Below are 13,346 nucleotides of genomic sequence, written 5' to 3'. Positions count from 1 at the left end.
TATTAATTCAGACCCTAATACAAAATGTGGCACTTAGGGGAGATGGTGTGTGAAGCTTGGAAGGTAAATGGGACTACAACAATTAGATTTCATCCATCTATACAGGTATTCTTACCCCATAGGAGGCACTTTTAATGTAGGTCACACTCTTCCTGTTGAAGTCATCCAAGTATAGTTAACACCTCAAGTTCTGAACTACTCTGTGATTTCACTGGCACTCCTCATGGGCCTGGGAATTTACTCCCTTCCTCTCTTCACACAGATGGTTTCTGACACGGGAATGCTGAAGGGAAGGAATGAACCTTGGCCTATGCTCTGCCTGCCCATTGCATGCCTCACCCTGCCTAATCATTTTCTGAGATTCATCTCTGCAAAGGAAGAGGGCCTGAGATTTGCTTATCTGTTTATTCTAAAAAAATCAGCTCCAGCAATTCTGAACTTTGACACGATTCTCCCCAGAACTCACAATCCAGAGAAATGTTACAAATTGCAAAAACTGACAGTGTTTCAAATTAGACTTCAATTTGATTCAGTTTTGGTCCCAGGTACTGTATTCTTGTCTAGAGAGGAAAGTTTAACCTAAGGTGTAAATTTAAGCTGATACAGGCATAATGCCCCAGGAGGACACTCTTATTCCAGTATAAGTGTGCCTTTTTCCAGTTTAGTTTATGTGTTATTGGAAACGGTCTAATCTAAACTGTTAAAAGACATTCTTATGCTGGAATAAGAGAGTGTCCTCATGGAAATTTATACATTGGTTACTATATTGCTTTCACCATATTGATATAACTGGTCAAACTTTCCTAAGTAGACAAGTCCTTACTAAGAGAATCTAGTAAACTAAGACTTTAATTATCTCCTGGTTTCTGTTTTGTTTTTTCTTGCAAAAGAAAACTAAAGCCATATTTTCACTACAAAGTTTGACCAGATTCAAAATTGTGACCAGAGCAATTGTCACTACAGGGATAGGGGCATTGTGGGATTGCTCCAGGAGGACTGTTGGAATCAGTAATGGTAATGTAGCGTCCACTCTGGCACTGTACTGGTGAATGAATGGCAATAGAGGACTTCTGTCTTTTGGGGAGGCAGTTTAGTTTGACTGACAGAAAAATAAGGATTTTGAGGTCTCGCTTTTGAGTGTCGCTGCATGTAAGGCTGCGCTGAAATAAGGAAACTTTTAACCTGTAAAATTTTGCAGCATAGAATAGGCCCAAGGAAAGTGTGGGCGAAGGGATAGAAGACTTTTGAACCCTGACAGACAGTTTTTAGGGCATCTGATTCAGGAATGCCATATCCAAATTTTGTAGGAAAACCGCAACCTACCAATTTCAAAATTGATTTTTTATTTATTTTGGAAGGGGAGCCAAAATGAGGTTTGTAATGGAAGTTCAACAGCAACCTTGACTGGGAAATAACTGCCAGAGCGCAATCTTTAAAGAGGCATGCAAAACAATGAAAGTAAGCCAGTCAGCACAGAAAGAGGTTACCCATATGATCGTATATTACCTGGCAAAGGAGTAAAGAACCTTTGTGATGCCATGAGCTTCAGTGGCTCTCCTTGGTTGGCTGACTTTGGCCCAATGGTTTGCAAATTTGATGTTGCAAGTACTTACGTTGGAAGCTGCTTGGGGCAAGGAGCGCCTTTCTGTTCTGTTTGTACAGCCCCTAGCGCAATGGGGTACTGGTACATGACTAGGCCTCTTAGGTACTATGGTGATACAAATAATAATAAGAAAGGAAGCCATAAAGTGAGTTAAAAATAGTCGGTCTGTCAGAAGGAAGCTTGCAAACCTCTGAATTCTAGAGCAATGAAATAGCAAGGGACTAAGCCTAGTTTATGTCAAATCTTATTGCTTTATTACACTCTCCAAGTTTTGTTTTGTATGTGTAGTCAGTCTCAGGGCTGGTCTACACTACGGGGGAAAATCAATCTCAGATACGCAACTTCAGCTACGTGAATAACGTAGCTGAAGTCGAAGTATCTAAGATCGAATTACTCACCGTCCTCATGGCGCGGGATCGATGTCCGCAGCTCCCCATGTTGACTCCGTAACTCCATTCGGGTTGGTGGAGTTCCGGAATCGATATAAGTCCGTTTGGGGATCAATATATCGTCTCTAGATGAGACACAATATATCGATCCCTGAGCAATCGATTGCTACCCACCGATACGGCGGGTAGTGAAGACGTAGCCTCAGGATCCTGTGTTTCCCAGCAGCCTTTACCTTAAGAGTCTTTACTTCAAAAGCTGACTCATCTTCCAAATAGATTGTTCAAAAGCCCACTCCCATCCACACTACTGTTTTTCCCCCTTAGCAAATCCCATTTGACATTCCTCTTTAAATTGTTTCTGTCTCCCATTAGCATATGAGATAGATAGATAGATAGATAGATAGATAGATAGATAGATAGATAGATGCCTGTGACAGGTCTGCATCAAAGAAAGTAAAAGGGTTAGTTGAAAAAAAAAAGAAAAGATGTTAAACCACTGTTCTGTATTTTTCCAGATCTTTATTTTTTTTAAAATAACTTACAAATAGAGAGGACTCTTGGAAATAAGGTCATTCATTTTGTGCATAAGGATACTGCTTGGTGAAACACAGAAACAGGAGTTAACCTGACTCTTACATTACTGTTAATTTTAATATGATGTGAAATTATATCACAGCACTGTACATACAGCTTATTACATATAGGTATAAACCACAACATAAAGCTGTTGTAAATAAAATGTGCCAGCCAAAGTAGACACACACACACATATAATACATAATCTCCATACAGCTATTAATGTCATCCTTTGTCATTCATTTTGATTATAATTGGATTATCTAACATTCAGACTACAGCGCTCTGGATACAATTACCAGCAATACACTTCAAATACATGATAAAAATATATTTAAACTTTCAAAGAGATTTATATAAGGTACGCCAACAGCCAGAAAATAAAGTCTTGGGTTTTTAAATACAACATACTATATATATATATCTATATCTATATAACACATATACAATGAAACCAAGAGAGGGTCTCCTTTACACATGGGAAAAAAGCCTATCCTGAAAACATGTGATATCCGTGGTATACAATGGCTTTGTTTACTACAAATTCTCCCCCATTTGCATAGAATTTGCACCCTGGTCTCAGTCCAGAAAGTCTGGATTAGCTAGCAGTAGATAAAACAAAACACATTAAAATAAATGCATGATTTTGGTTTTTCTCCAAACTCTAAATTTAAATTATAGTTCTTTATTTCTCTTCCAAGCTGTGAATTCACACCCCATCAGAGACAAGTATGAAAAGGTCCAAGAGGAGTCCTTGTGGAGTGGTGATCATTTGGCATTTTGCTCCAGAGCAGAGTACTCAGCTTCTGATACTCTGGAAGCATCAATAAGTTTGGTGAGGCCTGTTTTGGCTGAGTACTTGAAAATAAAGGCTTTCATGAGCTCGTATCTGTAATTTCGGTTGATGAAGCTGTAGAGGATGGGGTTGATGCAGCAATGGATGAGGGAGAAACACTGGGTGACGTGAAGAGCAGCATACAGAAAGTTCTCCATTTGACAACTGAAGGGTATAAAATGAAGGACTGAGAAGATGTCAAGCAGGACCACCACATGGTAGGGCAGCCAGCAGACAAGAAACACAACAACGTAAGAGAAAATGATCTTCCCATTGCTCTTCCTTTCTTGGTCACTGGAGGCAGAGATGGTCCTTGCAAGGAGAAAATAAAAAAGAGCAATGATGGGAAAAGGAATGGCAAAGCCCAACACAACAGAGATGAGCTCCATGCCAACCAGCCACTCTTTGAAGCTCTCCTCCGGATAGAGAGGGCGGCAGTAAGTTTCATTGTTTGAAGAGACGGTCTTCAGGTAATAGGTGTCTGGGAGAGAGACACAGAAGGCGAGAAGCCACACAAAGATGCAGATGAAGCGTCGGATGATCTTCTTCTTGCAGTTACTGGAATTGGTGAAGTAGGCAACTGAGAGGTAGCGGTCCACACTCATACATGCCAGGAAGAAGATGCTTCCATACAAGTTGATGGAAAATATGAGGTGAGTGATCTTGCATGTGATTTCTCCCATGTGCCATTGGTTATGCTGGACAAGGGAGACCACCCAGACTGGAAGGGTGATGACAACACACAAGTCGGCGATGGCTAGATTGAAGATGTAGAGGTGGGTTTCATAACCGGTCGCTTTGGCCTGGAGATTGACCCAGACAACCACTGAGTTGGCCACCAGCCCTGTCACAAAGATAAAGATATAGAAGATAGAGAGGGTGTACAATAAGACACTTTTATTAAGTGTGCTTGGGCATGAGAGTGTGTCCACAATGATGCAGTCTCCATTGTTGCACGTCCAGTTGCTATCAGAGAAATTTCCCACGTCCAGAAGATCAAGGATGGAAGTCAAGTCAATTGCACTCATGGCCGGTCAATTTGGAATCCAAATAACCTAAAACCAATATAAGAGTAAGAAGAAAATATCTTGGTTAGCAAGGGTTAGAGTTCTCCACTACTGTCCTTGTAGCAAAACACTTGTGCTATCACTCTGCAAACATTTTGTCCATTGGATGCTTTATTTAAATTGTGTCGTATCCTCATAAACTACTTTCAGTTAAAGAGAAAAGGAGAGCAAACTGGGACTGAGGAACACACAACAAAACTCATCTGGTCTGCAAAAGAGAAACAACATTGGCTTTTTGTGTGCTTTTTTATTAGTCTGTGTATGACATCATCAGGTTGGCTGTAGTCCCTGGGTGTGAAATGCACAAAGTACACCGTGGCCAAATAAATGTCACGCGACTGACTCGGTCTTCTGCAACATAAAAGATGATGCTATCGCGTTTAGCAGGGAAATCTTTAAGCCATTTTATCTGCACTCCCTCAAGCATAGTAGAATTGCTCTGGCTGAGAGAGTACTGTAAAACAGTTACCACAGGTTCTGTTAAGCATCACATCAAGTACAGCTCCAGATGCATTAAACAGAAGTGTAGACCTCAGACCTTTGTACTCTCCTCCCAATTTCAAATTTCAGTCCAGGCCCCCCTCAATTACATATAATGAAGTATCCCTCTGTGTTTAACAATTATGGTGTAGGATTGAGAGAATTGGAGCCTTACTGCTGTGTAACTTAGAGTGGCAGGACTCATTTTTCTTTTTTAGACGAAATCTTGGAATTAAGAATACGCCCTCACCCCAGCTGCTAAAGCTCAGCCTTTCTCTCAGCACCACACACTTTCTATTATTATCTTTGCTTCAACAGTTCCTCTGTCTGCAGAGTGGATAAAGAGGTGAGCTATTTGTTACGTGTGTTGCCAGCAGAAGGATGGGACCAACAGAATGTTACAGCTTTCCACAAAATCCTGGACACATTGTGGCAGTTACTGCCACACATCGAGAGTGGCAAAAAGCCCTGTGGACAGCACAATACCACCCACAGCAGCAAGTCAGCCTTTCTAAGACCTTGTCTATGTGATGGCTGCCAAGATGGCTGACTGAACCAGGGATCTCAGGAGATAAAAGTATGAGTATCTATCGCAGGCACAGTAGAAGGAACTGTAACAGACTCACCTCTGTTGTGGATCAGGCAGACGGAGACATTTAAAATGCGCTGATCAGTGTGTTATATCTACACTACACTTAGATTTAGCCTGTTTCAGCCAGGCACCAGTTTTGTTGCACCAAATCCTTAGTATAGACAGGCAAAGAAATGATTTGAACCAGGAGTAAATCCACCTGTAGTTTGCACGGGCGCAGCAATACCAATGGCAGAAACCAGGGCAAATTCGAAGTATAGACAAGACCTTTAGGAGGCTGCTGAAGCCATAGATCACCATACAGGAACTACATCAACGTGCAGCCAGGCAACGAGCAGGGAAGAGTCTCCACAAGGAGAAGTGAATAGGGATTTAATGAGATGCCCCATATCTTTAATAGCCCTACTGGATATGCTAGCCATCATACATCTTTGTGCATATGCAGTAGCAGCAGGAAAAGGCTTGAGGACAAGTTCCTTGGAAGCAAAGGGTCAGAGCTCTCCAAAGTGATTATAGATTCTTGCTCTGAGCTCTAGGTTTTATTTGGGGCTTAAAATGAAATCATTCCAGTTAGTTGCCATGAGCATGAAGCCACGACCAGGAGCAGCAGCTATGCCTGGGATCAGCCAGAAGGAGTGAAGGGTTAAGGGCAACTGGGACCCAATTCTCCTCTCACTCATTGTGGTTTCGCCCCAGTGGGCCTAACTCCCCATGGCCTGCAGTTGTTTATGGAAGTACACAATGAGCCTGAAACCTGAGCACTGGTGAGAGGGCGCGCTGAGGCCCAGTTTGGGAGCGTCCTATATGCACTTAGCACTGGGGTAAATGACACCACCAGGAACAGGGCAGTGGAGAATCAGGCCCGCTGGTTCCAGTGGAGCTACCTGTGCTTTATAAACCAGTGTCACTGAGAACGGGACAAAGGCCTCCATCTTCATTCAGCTGAGCATGTTCTGAAATCTCTGCTGTCACAAGAGAACAGACCCTTCCGCAAGCCATAGGGATGCTACATACCAGTCTGACAAGAGGAAAAAGGTACGACCACTGGATGTCATACCAACTCCCTCCTAGGGCACCGGTGTAAGTGGTGGGCAGAAATACCTGGGTGGGGTTACTGAGGGAGAGCATGCAGTGCTGCCCCTCAAGGGCAGGGCAGTAATTAACTGCCACAATCCGGCCCAGACTGTGTGGAAAGGAGTGTTGTTCTGCTAGTCCCTTCACCTTAACATGTAGCACTTCCCTTTACTCCCTCGCCCACTGGGCCGGGCTTTAGAAGCAGGTCTCCTGGGCAGGCCCGGAGGGGCGCTACACCAGGGTCAGCTGGACAAGAAATTCCTCCATCTTTGCCTCACTTCATGGCTTTATTTTATGTTTCCTTTCCTCTTCTCCCCTTTAGGACAGAACTGTTTTCTGACATTTAGACATCTTGGATTGTTGCCAGGCCCAAGGGTTGGGGTTTTATTCACACATATGCAGCCTCTCCCATTAAAGGAAAAGGGTGTCGCTATGACCCACTCCTTCTGCTTTTTGCTGCTGCCTTTGGGGCAATATTAATTTGATTTAAGAAACTGTTACGGTGCCACGCCAAAGAGAGCATTTACACGGCAGTCCGCATTTGTGACCAGCCCCGATCTCCCTCTCTCCTCGTTAAAGAAGCTTTCGGATCCAGGGGACGCTTCAGCAGGGTTTGTGGGGCCTGCTACGTTGCAAGAACTAACAAGGAAAATCAGCCCCACGTGAGATAACGTTGGGCTGCTCAAAGCACTACTCTGTTGGGGACTGAAACTGCAACGAGTGCATGAGGAGAGCCCGGCCCTGCAGGGAGGTAGTTGCTTGCGTACAAAGCGCGGTTCAAGTGGCAGTGGGAAGTACACCTGAGGGCCCCCTCCTTCCCATGAAGGTCTAGCCTCCTCTCTGAGGCGCACTAACTCTTCTCTTTGCATTCTATACAGTGCCTGTAGCAGTGCTACCAGGAGACCCGAACACACTGATTTCCACAGCGGACGGGTTATTCCTTTTGCTAGAGAGAGTCTGGAAGATGAAATCCTCATCGCTGCATAGGTCAGAGGAGATTTCTCTCTGAGCTCGTTATTTAAACCCTACAGCTTCGCGCATGCCCAGAACTGAATGGAAACCAGCGAGGAACACAGCTCTTCGAATAAGATCCTGTCCTCTATGATTAGCCACAAAGAGCAGTTCCTCCAGTACTGAGTACTGTACAGTACAACTTCGTTTTGCTGAAGCGGGGCTGTCCTTATTAAAACAACGGGTTACTTTTTTATTTAACAACGCCCGTTTTGCTCCCAAAGCTCTGCCTTCAGAATGTCCATGGGCTAGAAGGATGATGGTCCATGTGCACTTCCCACTGCAAAAGGCATTAGCTCCCACTGGTGTTACTTGACTCCTCTAGCGTAACAGCCACAACAAACAGAGAAGCCTGCAAAACACAGTAAGCCAGATCCAGCCCCAGAAGTCAATAGAGCTACATTGATTTACATCCTCTGAGGATCTGGCCCAACAAGTCCCACTCACTCTAAAGGCAGAACACATCTGATTTCACACAAAGAGAATCAAACTCATCACAGAGCAAGAATGGATTGAAGACGATTCATTCAATGATTCTTCCTTCTCCATCATGGGCAAGGACAGTCCAGTGGTTAGGCACTAGCCTGGGTTCAATCCCCTCCCATGCCCCAAACTGCCGATGTGTCTTGGGCAAGTCTCTCTGGGCCTCAGTTCCCCCATCTGTACAATGGGGAGAATAGGCCTGCCCTGCCTCTTAGGGGTGTTCTGAGGATAAATGCATTAAAGTGTGTGAGATACTGTGATGGGGGCCAGATAAGTACCATAGACAGGAGCCACTGGGTTCGAGTTTTCCCAAGTGTTGAGCAATCGTAGCTTCTGCTGACTTCAGCTGGACTTCCAGCTGCTCAGCAATTCTCAGAACAGGCTACCAGAGTTTTGTAATAACCACTGTTATTGGCACAAAGGACAGGGAGAGAGAAAGCTCATGCTGACCTCTTGATTTATTCTGACATGAAAGTCAGAGGGCACAAGACAGAGGTTTCCATGCACTTTGCTGTTATGGCATCTCAGGAGAATAAATCAATAAATCAATCATTCTGAGCCTATCTGCCTCAGAAATTTTGCTGAGGATTTCTCAGCCACATCTGCCAAAACTATCCACCTGCGTGCTGTGTGTTTATGAGCCAGCTGCCAAAGATGGGCCAAATCCCTCTCTGGTGCTACGCTATCGAGATCAGGGGAGTTACAAGAGCAATGTGTTTGGTTCAAGGAGACTAGAAGATTCAGTTAAGACAACATTGGCTTAAAGCCACATGCCCCAGTGAGTTTCATGTGGAAAAATCAGCATATAAAACTTCCTATAGAGAAGCTATCTCATCCTCAGCCCAAGGGCTGTGAATGGTGTTAAGTTTGCACAGGAAATAAAGTCCCCAACAAGATCTTAGTCAGGGGACATCTCGGGGAGAGGGCTATAAATAAAAAAGCAGTCTGTTTTCAGCGACCTGTCTTTCCAAGTCAAAATGTTAAAGTTGCAGTTGCCAGCAGGATTATGGGAGAATCTGTGCTTTCATTTTTTTGTAAACATTTCAAGGCCTCATGGTTGTGGAGAAAAGTTTGAAAATGTGATCCCTGTATGCCCTAGTCCCTCAAAACCCAGGAAGCAAACAGCACCCTGACTTTAAAAAAAAAATCTCATGACTGTTAAGCCAATCATGGGATTTGAAGGGGGGGGGGGGGTCTGACTCATGATTTTTGAAGAGTGGGGATTGGCAATACTGCTCCAATTCAAAAGGATTTACCTTTGGGTCACATTTACCCCTTTTGTAAAACTAGCCCCTCTCCCCTCACACACACACTGCTTTGGATGCCTAAAAAGCAGACTGGAAGGGCATCACCTGATCTAGGGAGATATATTAATAGTTGAATGAACGGTTGATTTCACAAACAAAGCCACTGATCCAAGTTAACTCTCATCAAGTGAGGTATCTATTCTTATCAGTTTAATATCTGAAGACATCATCCTCATACCATTAGGAAGCCTCTAAGGTTACTTATAAGCAAATGTAATCTAAGACAACCCAAGGCAATGCATGGTGTTAGGTCATCGGGGTCACAGAAAACATACAGCGTAACTATTCCCTGTTGAAATGTAAGCAAAAACGGGAGCATAATATCCCTTGAAAGCAGAGAGCTTAAACTGATCTGTGGACTCTATGGCCACCTGCCACCACTGAGCCTAGACTAGCAAAGCTGGCTCACCAGACCAGCCAGCCAAGCCAAAAACAATGCAATCTTGCCCACTCATGCAAATTAGGGCTGTCCTGTACATTGGGTGAATCTTAGCAGGCCACTAGCCCTTTGCCCTGCGTGTGTGAGTACCTCCATGTGTGCATCTATATAAACCCACAGCCCCACTCAGTGATAAAAGAGCTCCATCCAGAAAGCTGATATGGTCCATTGTGCTCAAATCCCCAACTGGGGAGGGGCTGCTCGAATTGAAATCCTGACAGCTATATTCAGAGATTACAGCATGCAAAGGGCCAGTCTGTCTGTCGTCTGGGATTGGCTGTGTACCCAGAGCTCAGGTTCCCATCCAGATTAGTTTCAGGGGTGGGGAGGCGGGAAAAAAGCCCTCAGTGAGGCTGACTAAAGCCATTTGACCCTTTCTGGGTTCAGCTTGCTTTTTACACACCATGGTGGGTTAGCATGGAAGGCTGCGAACTGATGTCACCTTACATTTAAAGGAACAATCCGTTTTAAATTAGAGAGCTCAGTACAGGAGAAGAGAGTAGCTACCCGACCCATCAACATACACTGGACCCCTAACAAAGAGTTGTTCTGAGATTTCTTCAAGCTATCTCTGGTCTGCAATTCTGCAATCATTCCCACTATCTGTGTCTCAGCCAACCAATTCCAGACAGCTTTACACTCCCCTCCCCTTCTTTCCTCTCACTCGCTTTCTTTGGGCTGATAAGAACTATCTGCTATGAAAAAGCATTTAGGCAAGGTACTTTTCGCTGTCCGGCTTGATAGGGCAATCTATCCTGAGAGTGAGTTATCCTGGTACTGAAAACCCTCAGCTATTACTGTATGGGTGTAATATCATTGTGTTAATCCTTCTTGTGTCTTCCCAGGGTCTTTTCTGGTTTGGTGTTTAGGGCCCGATCCTGGGAACACTTAAAGAGTCTGATGCCAGCACTATACTCAGTGGTAGGTGTTTGCAGGATCAAGCCCTTCACCTGTGAAGTCTCAGTGCAGGCACCCTCTCCATTGTGTCTCTTGAGAAGTGCCAGGCATGCTGTCAGCACTTACCAAACAGCCAAGCTGTTCCCAGCCACACCACTGGAAATCCACAGGAGATCCATTAACTTCCACGGAGCTACTCTGGATTTACACCAGTGTACAACTGAAAGCAAAACTAGTCTCAGAGTTAACAGGGGCAGGAAGATATTGTTGCAATCACCACCTCTTCAAACCCAGGGAGAGGGAATTTCTCCATCTGCCAAATGTTTGCATTGCACCATCAATACGCCTGGCCTTTAAAGTCCCTCTCAGACAAGCATGGACAGTGGCTATGCATAATACTTTTGAGAGAGATGCTTGAGCACATATAAGCAGCTTAGATACAGGTATGCTACTCACTTTGCCTACCCTGCTAGTCTGCGTTCTCTTCCGTTTGTGTTAAACCCAAGCAGCTCCTGCATTCTCCCGATGGATGGAAACAGTTTATGCCTGAAAGTCGCACAAAAAGCTACTGTTCAGAGTGTAAAGGCATCTCAAATCCAGAAAGTCGATGGGCCCCCATTAGGAGATATTTATAGATCCTCTGAGGATTGCTGCTAATGGGGCCCTTCTCTCTGTATGGTGTGAATTACTTCATAGAACAACACCATACATCTTTAGGTCTGATCAGTCTGGCGGGGGAGGGGGTTGCTTTTCATTCCACAGGATTCTTTTAGGGGTGTGGAGGGATAACTCTCCCACACACCCAGGTTGGGGGGAATAGTTGGGGTTTGCAATATCATTTTACCTTTTTGCATCCAATACCTGCTGTATTTCTCACTCCAACATTTCACCCCAAGAATGGGAAGAGAAAGCGCTAACCCTGCTTTAGAAGCCTGGGAATGATTTTCCCTGGAAACATGCCTAAGGTGAAGGATGAACTGCAAAGAAAAAAAAGATACACTCCCTCTGAGGGGCCCGATCCTGCTCCCAGTGGCAGTTTTGCCCGACAGGGCTCCCACGGGAGGCGAATCGGGCCCCCTGCTGGTGAAAAGCTGCGAAGAGGCTCCAGCAGCGCGGTGCTTCCTTTGCCAGGCATGCAAATAAAAAGGCGACGCACCCTTCCTTCACCTCCACGTTGTGCGTCCAGAAAGGCACGGACACAAAGGCAACATCTGCGTCCGAGAACGGAGCAAAAGCGACCACTGCTGCCCTTCAATGCACGTTCTAGGGCCCGCCCCAAACGCCGCCAGAAACCCTTTAACGAGGCACTCTCCCATTCTGAACCCTCATTACTCCGCTTCTCCCAGCGGGCTGGGATAACTCTACAGCTCCCCCCAGAAGTTACCCCCAGGCCCCCGCCCTGCAGCCTGTCCCACCAACTTCCCCAGCCCCTCTCAAAGGGGGCGTTTGTGGCCAGGGCATCTGAGCTCCGGTTCGTTCGTTTTCTCGCCTGTGCGGGGAGGTCGCGTAAGAGTGAAAGACCCAAAGATCCAATTCGGTGAGCCCGGAGCTCATCAAGAACCAGGACTCTGTGTAACGTGGAGATTTGCAGCTTCCTGAGCTGAGCTGCCTGGTCAGCAGCCTGGGATTGGAGGGAAGGTCAGAGGTTATCATCAGGGAGTCACCGATACCACTGACTGCCCCGGCACAAACCCGCACGTTGCGGCTTTCAGTCTCCCCCGAGCCAGCCCCGGGGAAAGAATCGCCGCTCCCACGCGTGGCAGGTTTTCCTAACAAGTCTCGGGAAAGCTGCAATAAAGTAGCCCACGCGGCTTTGCTCGCCCAAACGACCCAGGCATGTCAGTGGGTTACGTCTGGAGGTCAGAGCCCAGAGGAGGGGAGTAGGCACTGGAGCAAGATGTGACTCTTTCCGATACAAGACCCAAACTGAATAATCGAGAAGTCAAAACAAAGCCACTTGGCTCCCCCCTGGGCACTGGGTTTGCCTTCCCCAGCCCCACTGAGAGGAGGCTGCCCGCCTTTCCAGTTCAACACTCGTTTCCAAGGCAGCTCTCCGATGCCCCCCACCTCTCCCAGCCTTGGTGCATCTCCCCCCTAGAGCAGACACGTGTTCTGCCCCAGGAGTCCCCCCTTGCAGTGCAGAGCAGAGATCATGCCTTACCTACCGGCCGGGCTTTCCCCCTCCTCCTGCCTTCAGACCCTGCTTGCAGAGCAGTTTTCAAGAGACTGAGTGCTCTTTCCAGCTGCCTCGCTGTTATATACACCGCAGAAAAGCGCCTCTAGATGGCAGCTTTGTAAGTAGGTTTCTGCCCAAAATCCTTGGGACGGGGAGGTGGAAAGTTGAGGCTGGATTGTTGTTTCCTGCCTGGGCAGTTCTGCACAATCACCTCCCTGGGAAAGCCGAGTACAGCTGAGGCAGGGTCCCTCTGAATGGGATCTGTCACCTACATCCTGCTAAAAGCCCCAAAGCCAACATTAGCCTGTCTCCTTCAATTATCAAATGTTTGTCTTGTCTTGGGTGTCTATAGATCTTTGATCCCTTTAACAAACATGCACACACGAAAAGGTGTATTTCCTAACTCTGCTGAAGACT

General features: G+C 45.8%; 1 protein-coding gene across 3 annotated transcripts; it reads right to left on the bottom strand.

Annotated features, from left to right (window-relative positions):
* Positions 1–2,491: 2,491 nt before the first annotated feature.
* Positions 2,492–13,025, bottom strand: ACKR3 (atypical chemokine receptor 3). Of its 3 annotated transcripts, none has more exons than XM_032800042.2 (2): positions 12,919–13,025; positions 2,492–4,458 (listed from the first exon to the last, which is right to left on the bottom strand). In XM_032800042.2, the coding sequence occupies exon 2, from the start codon at positions 4,429–4,431 to the stop codon at positions 3,337–3,339; it is 1,095 nt and encodes a 364-aa protein (XP_032655933.1). In that variant the 5' UTR covers positions 4,432–4,458; positions 12,919–13,025; the 3' UTR covers positions 2,492–3,336. The 3 variants fall into 3 exon arrangements, with proteins under 3 accessions (XP_032655933.1, XP_032655934.1, XP_032655935.1); XM_032800043.2 differs by having other exon boundaries at positions 12,915–13,020; XM_032800044.2 differs by lacking the exon at positions 12,919–13,025 and adding an exon at positions 11,615–11,637.
* Positions 13,026–13,346: the final 321 nt, after the last annotated feature.

This window comes from Chelonoidis abingdonii, chromosome 10, assembly GCF_003597395.2.
Source record: "Chelonoidis abingdonii isolate Lonesome George chromosome 10, CheloAbing_2.0, whole genome shotgun sequence".
Taxonomy (NCBI): Eukaryota; Metazoa; Chordata; order Testudines; family Testudinidae; genus Chelonoidis; species Chelonoidis abingdonii.
Note: the sequence above shows the minus strand (reverse complement) of the source record. Positions and strands in the feature narration are given on the sequence as shown.

Bases quoted from the DNA above. Each gene is read 5' to 3' on its own strand.
- ACKR3 (XM_032800042.2), bottom strand. From the start codon at position 4,431: ATGAGTGCAATTGACTTGACTTCCATCCTTGATCTTCTGGACGTGGGA.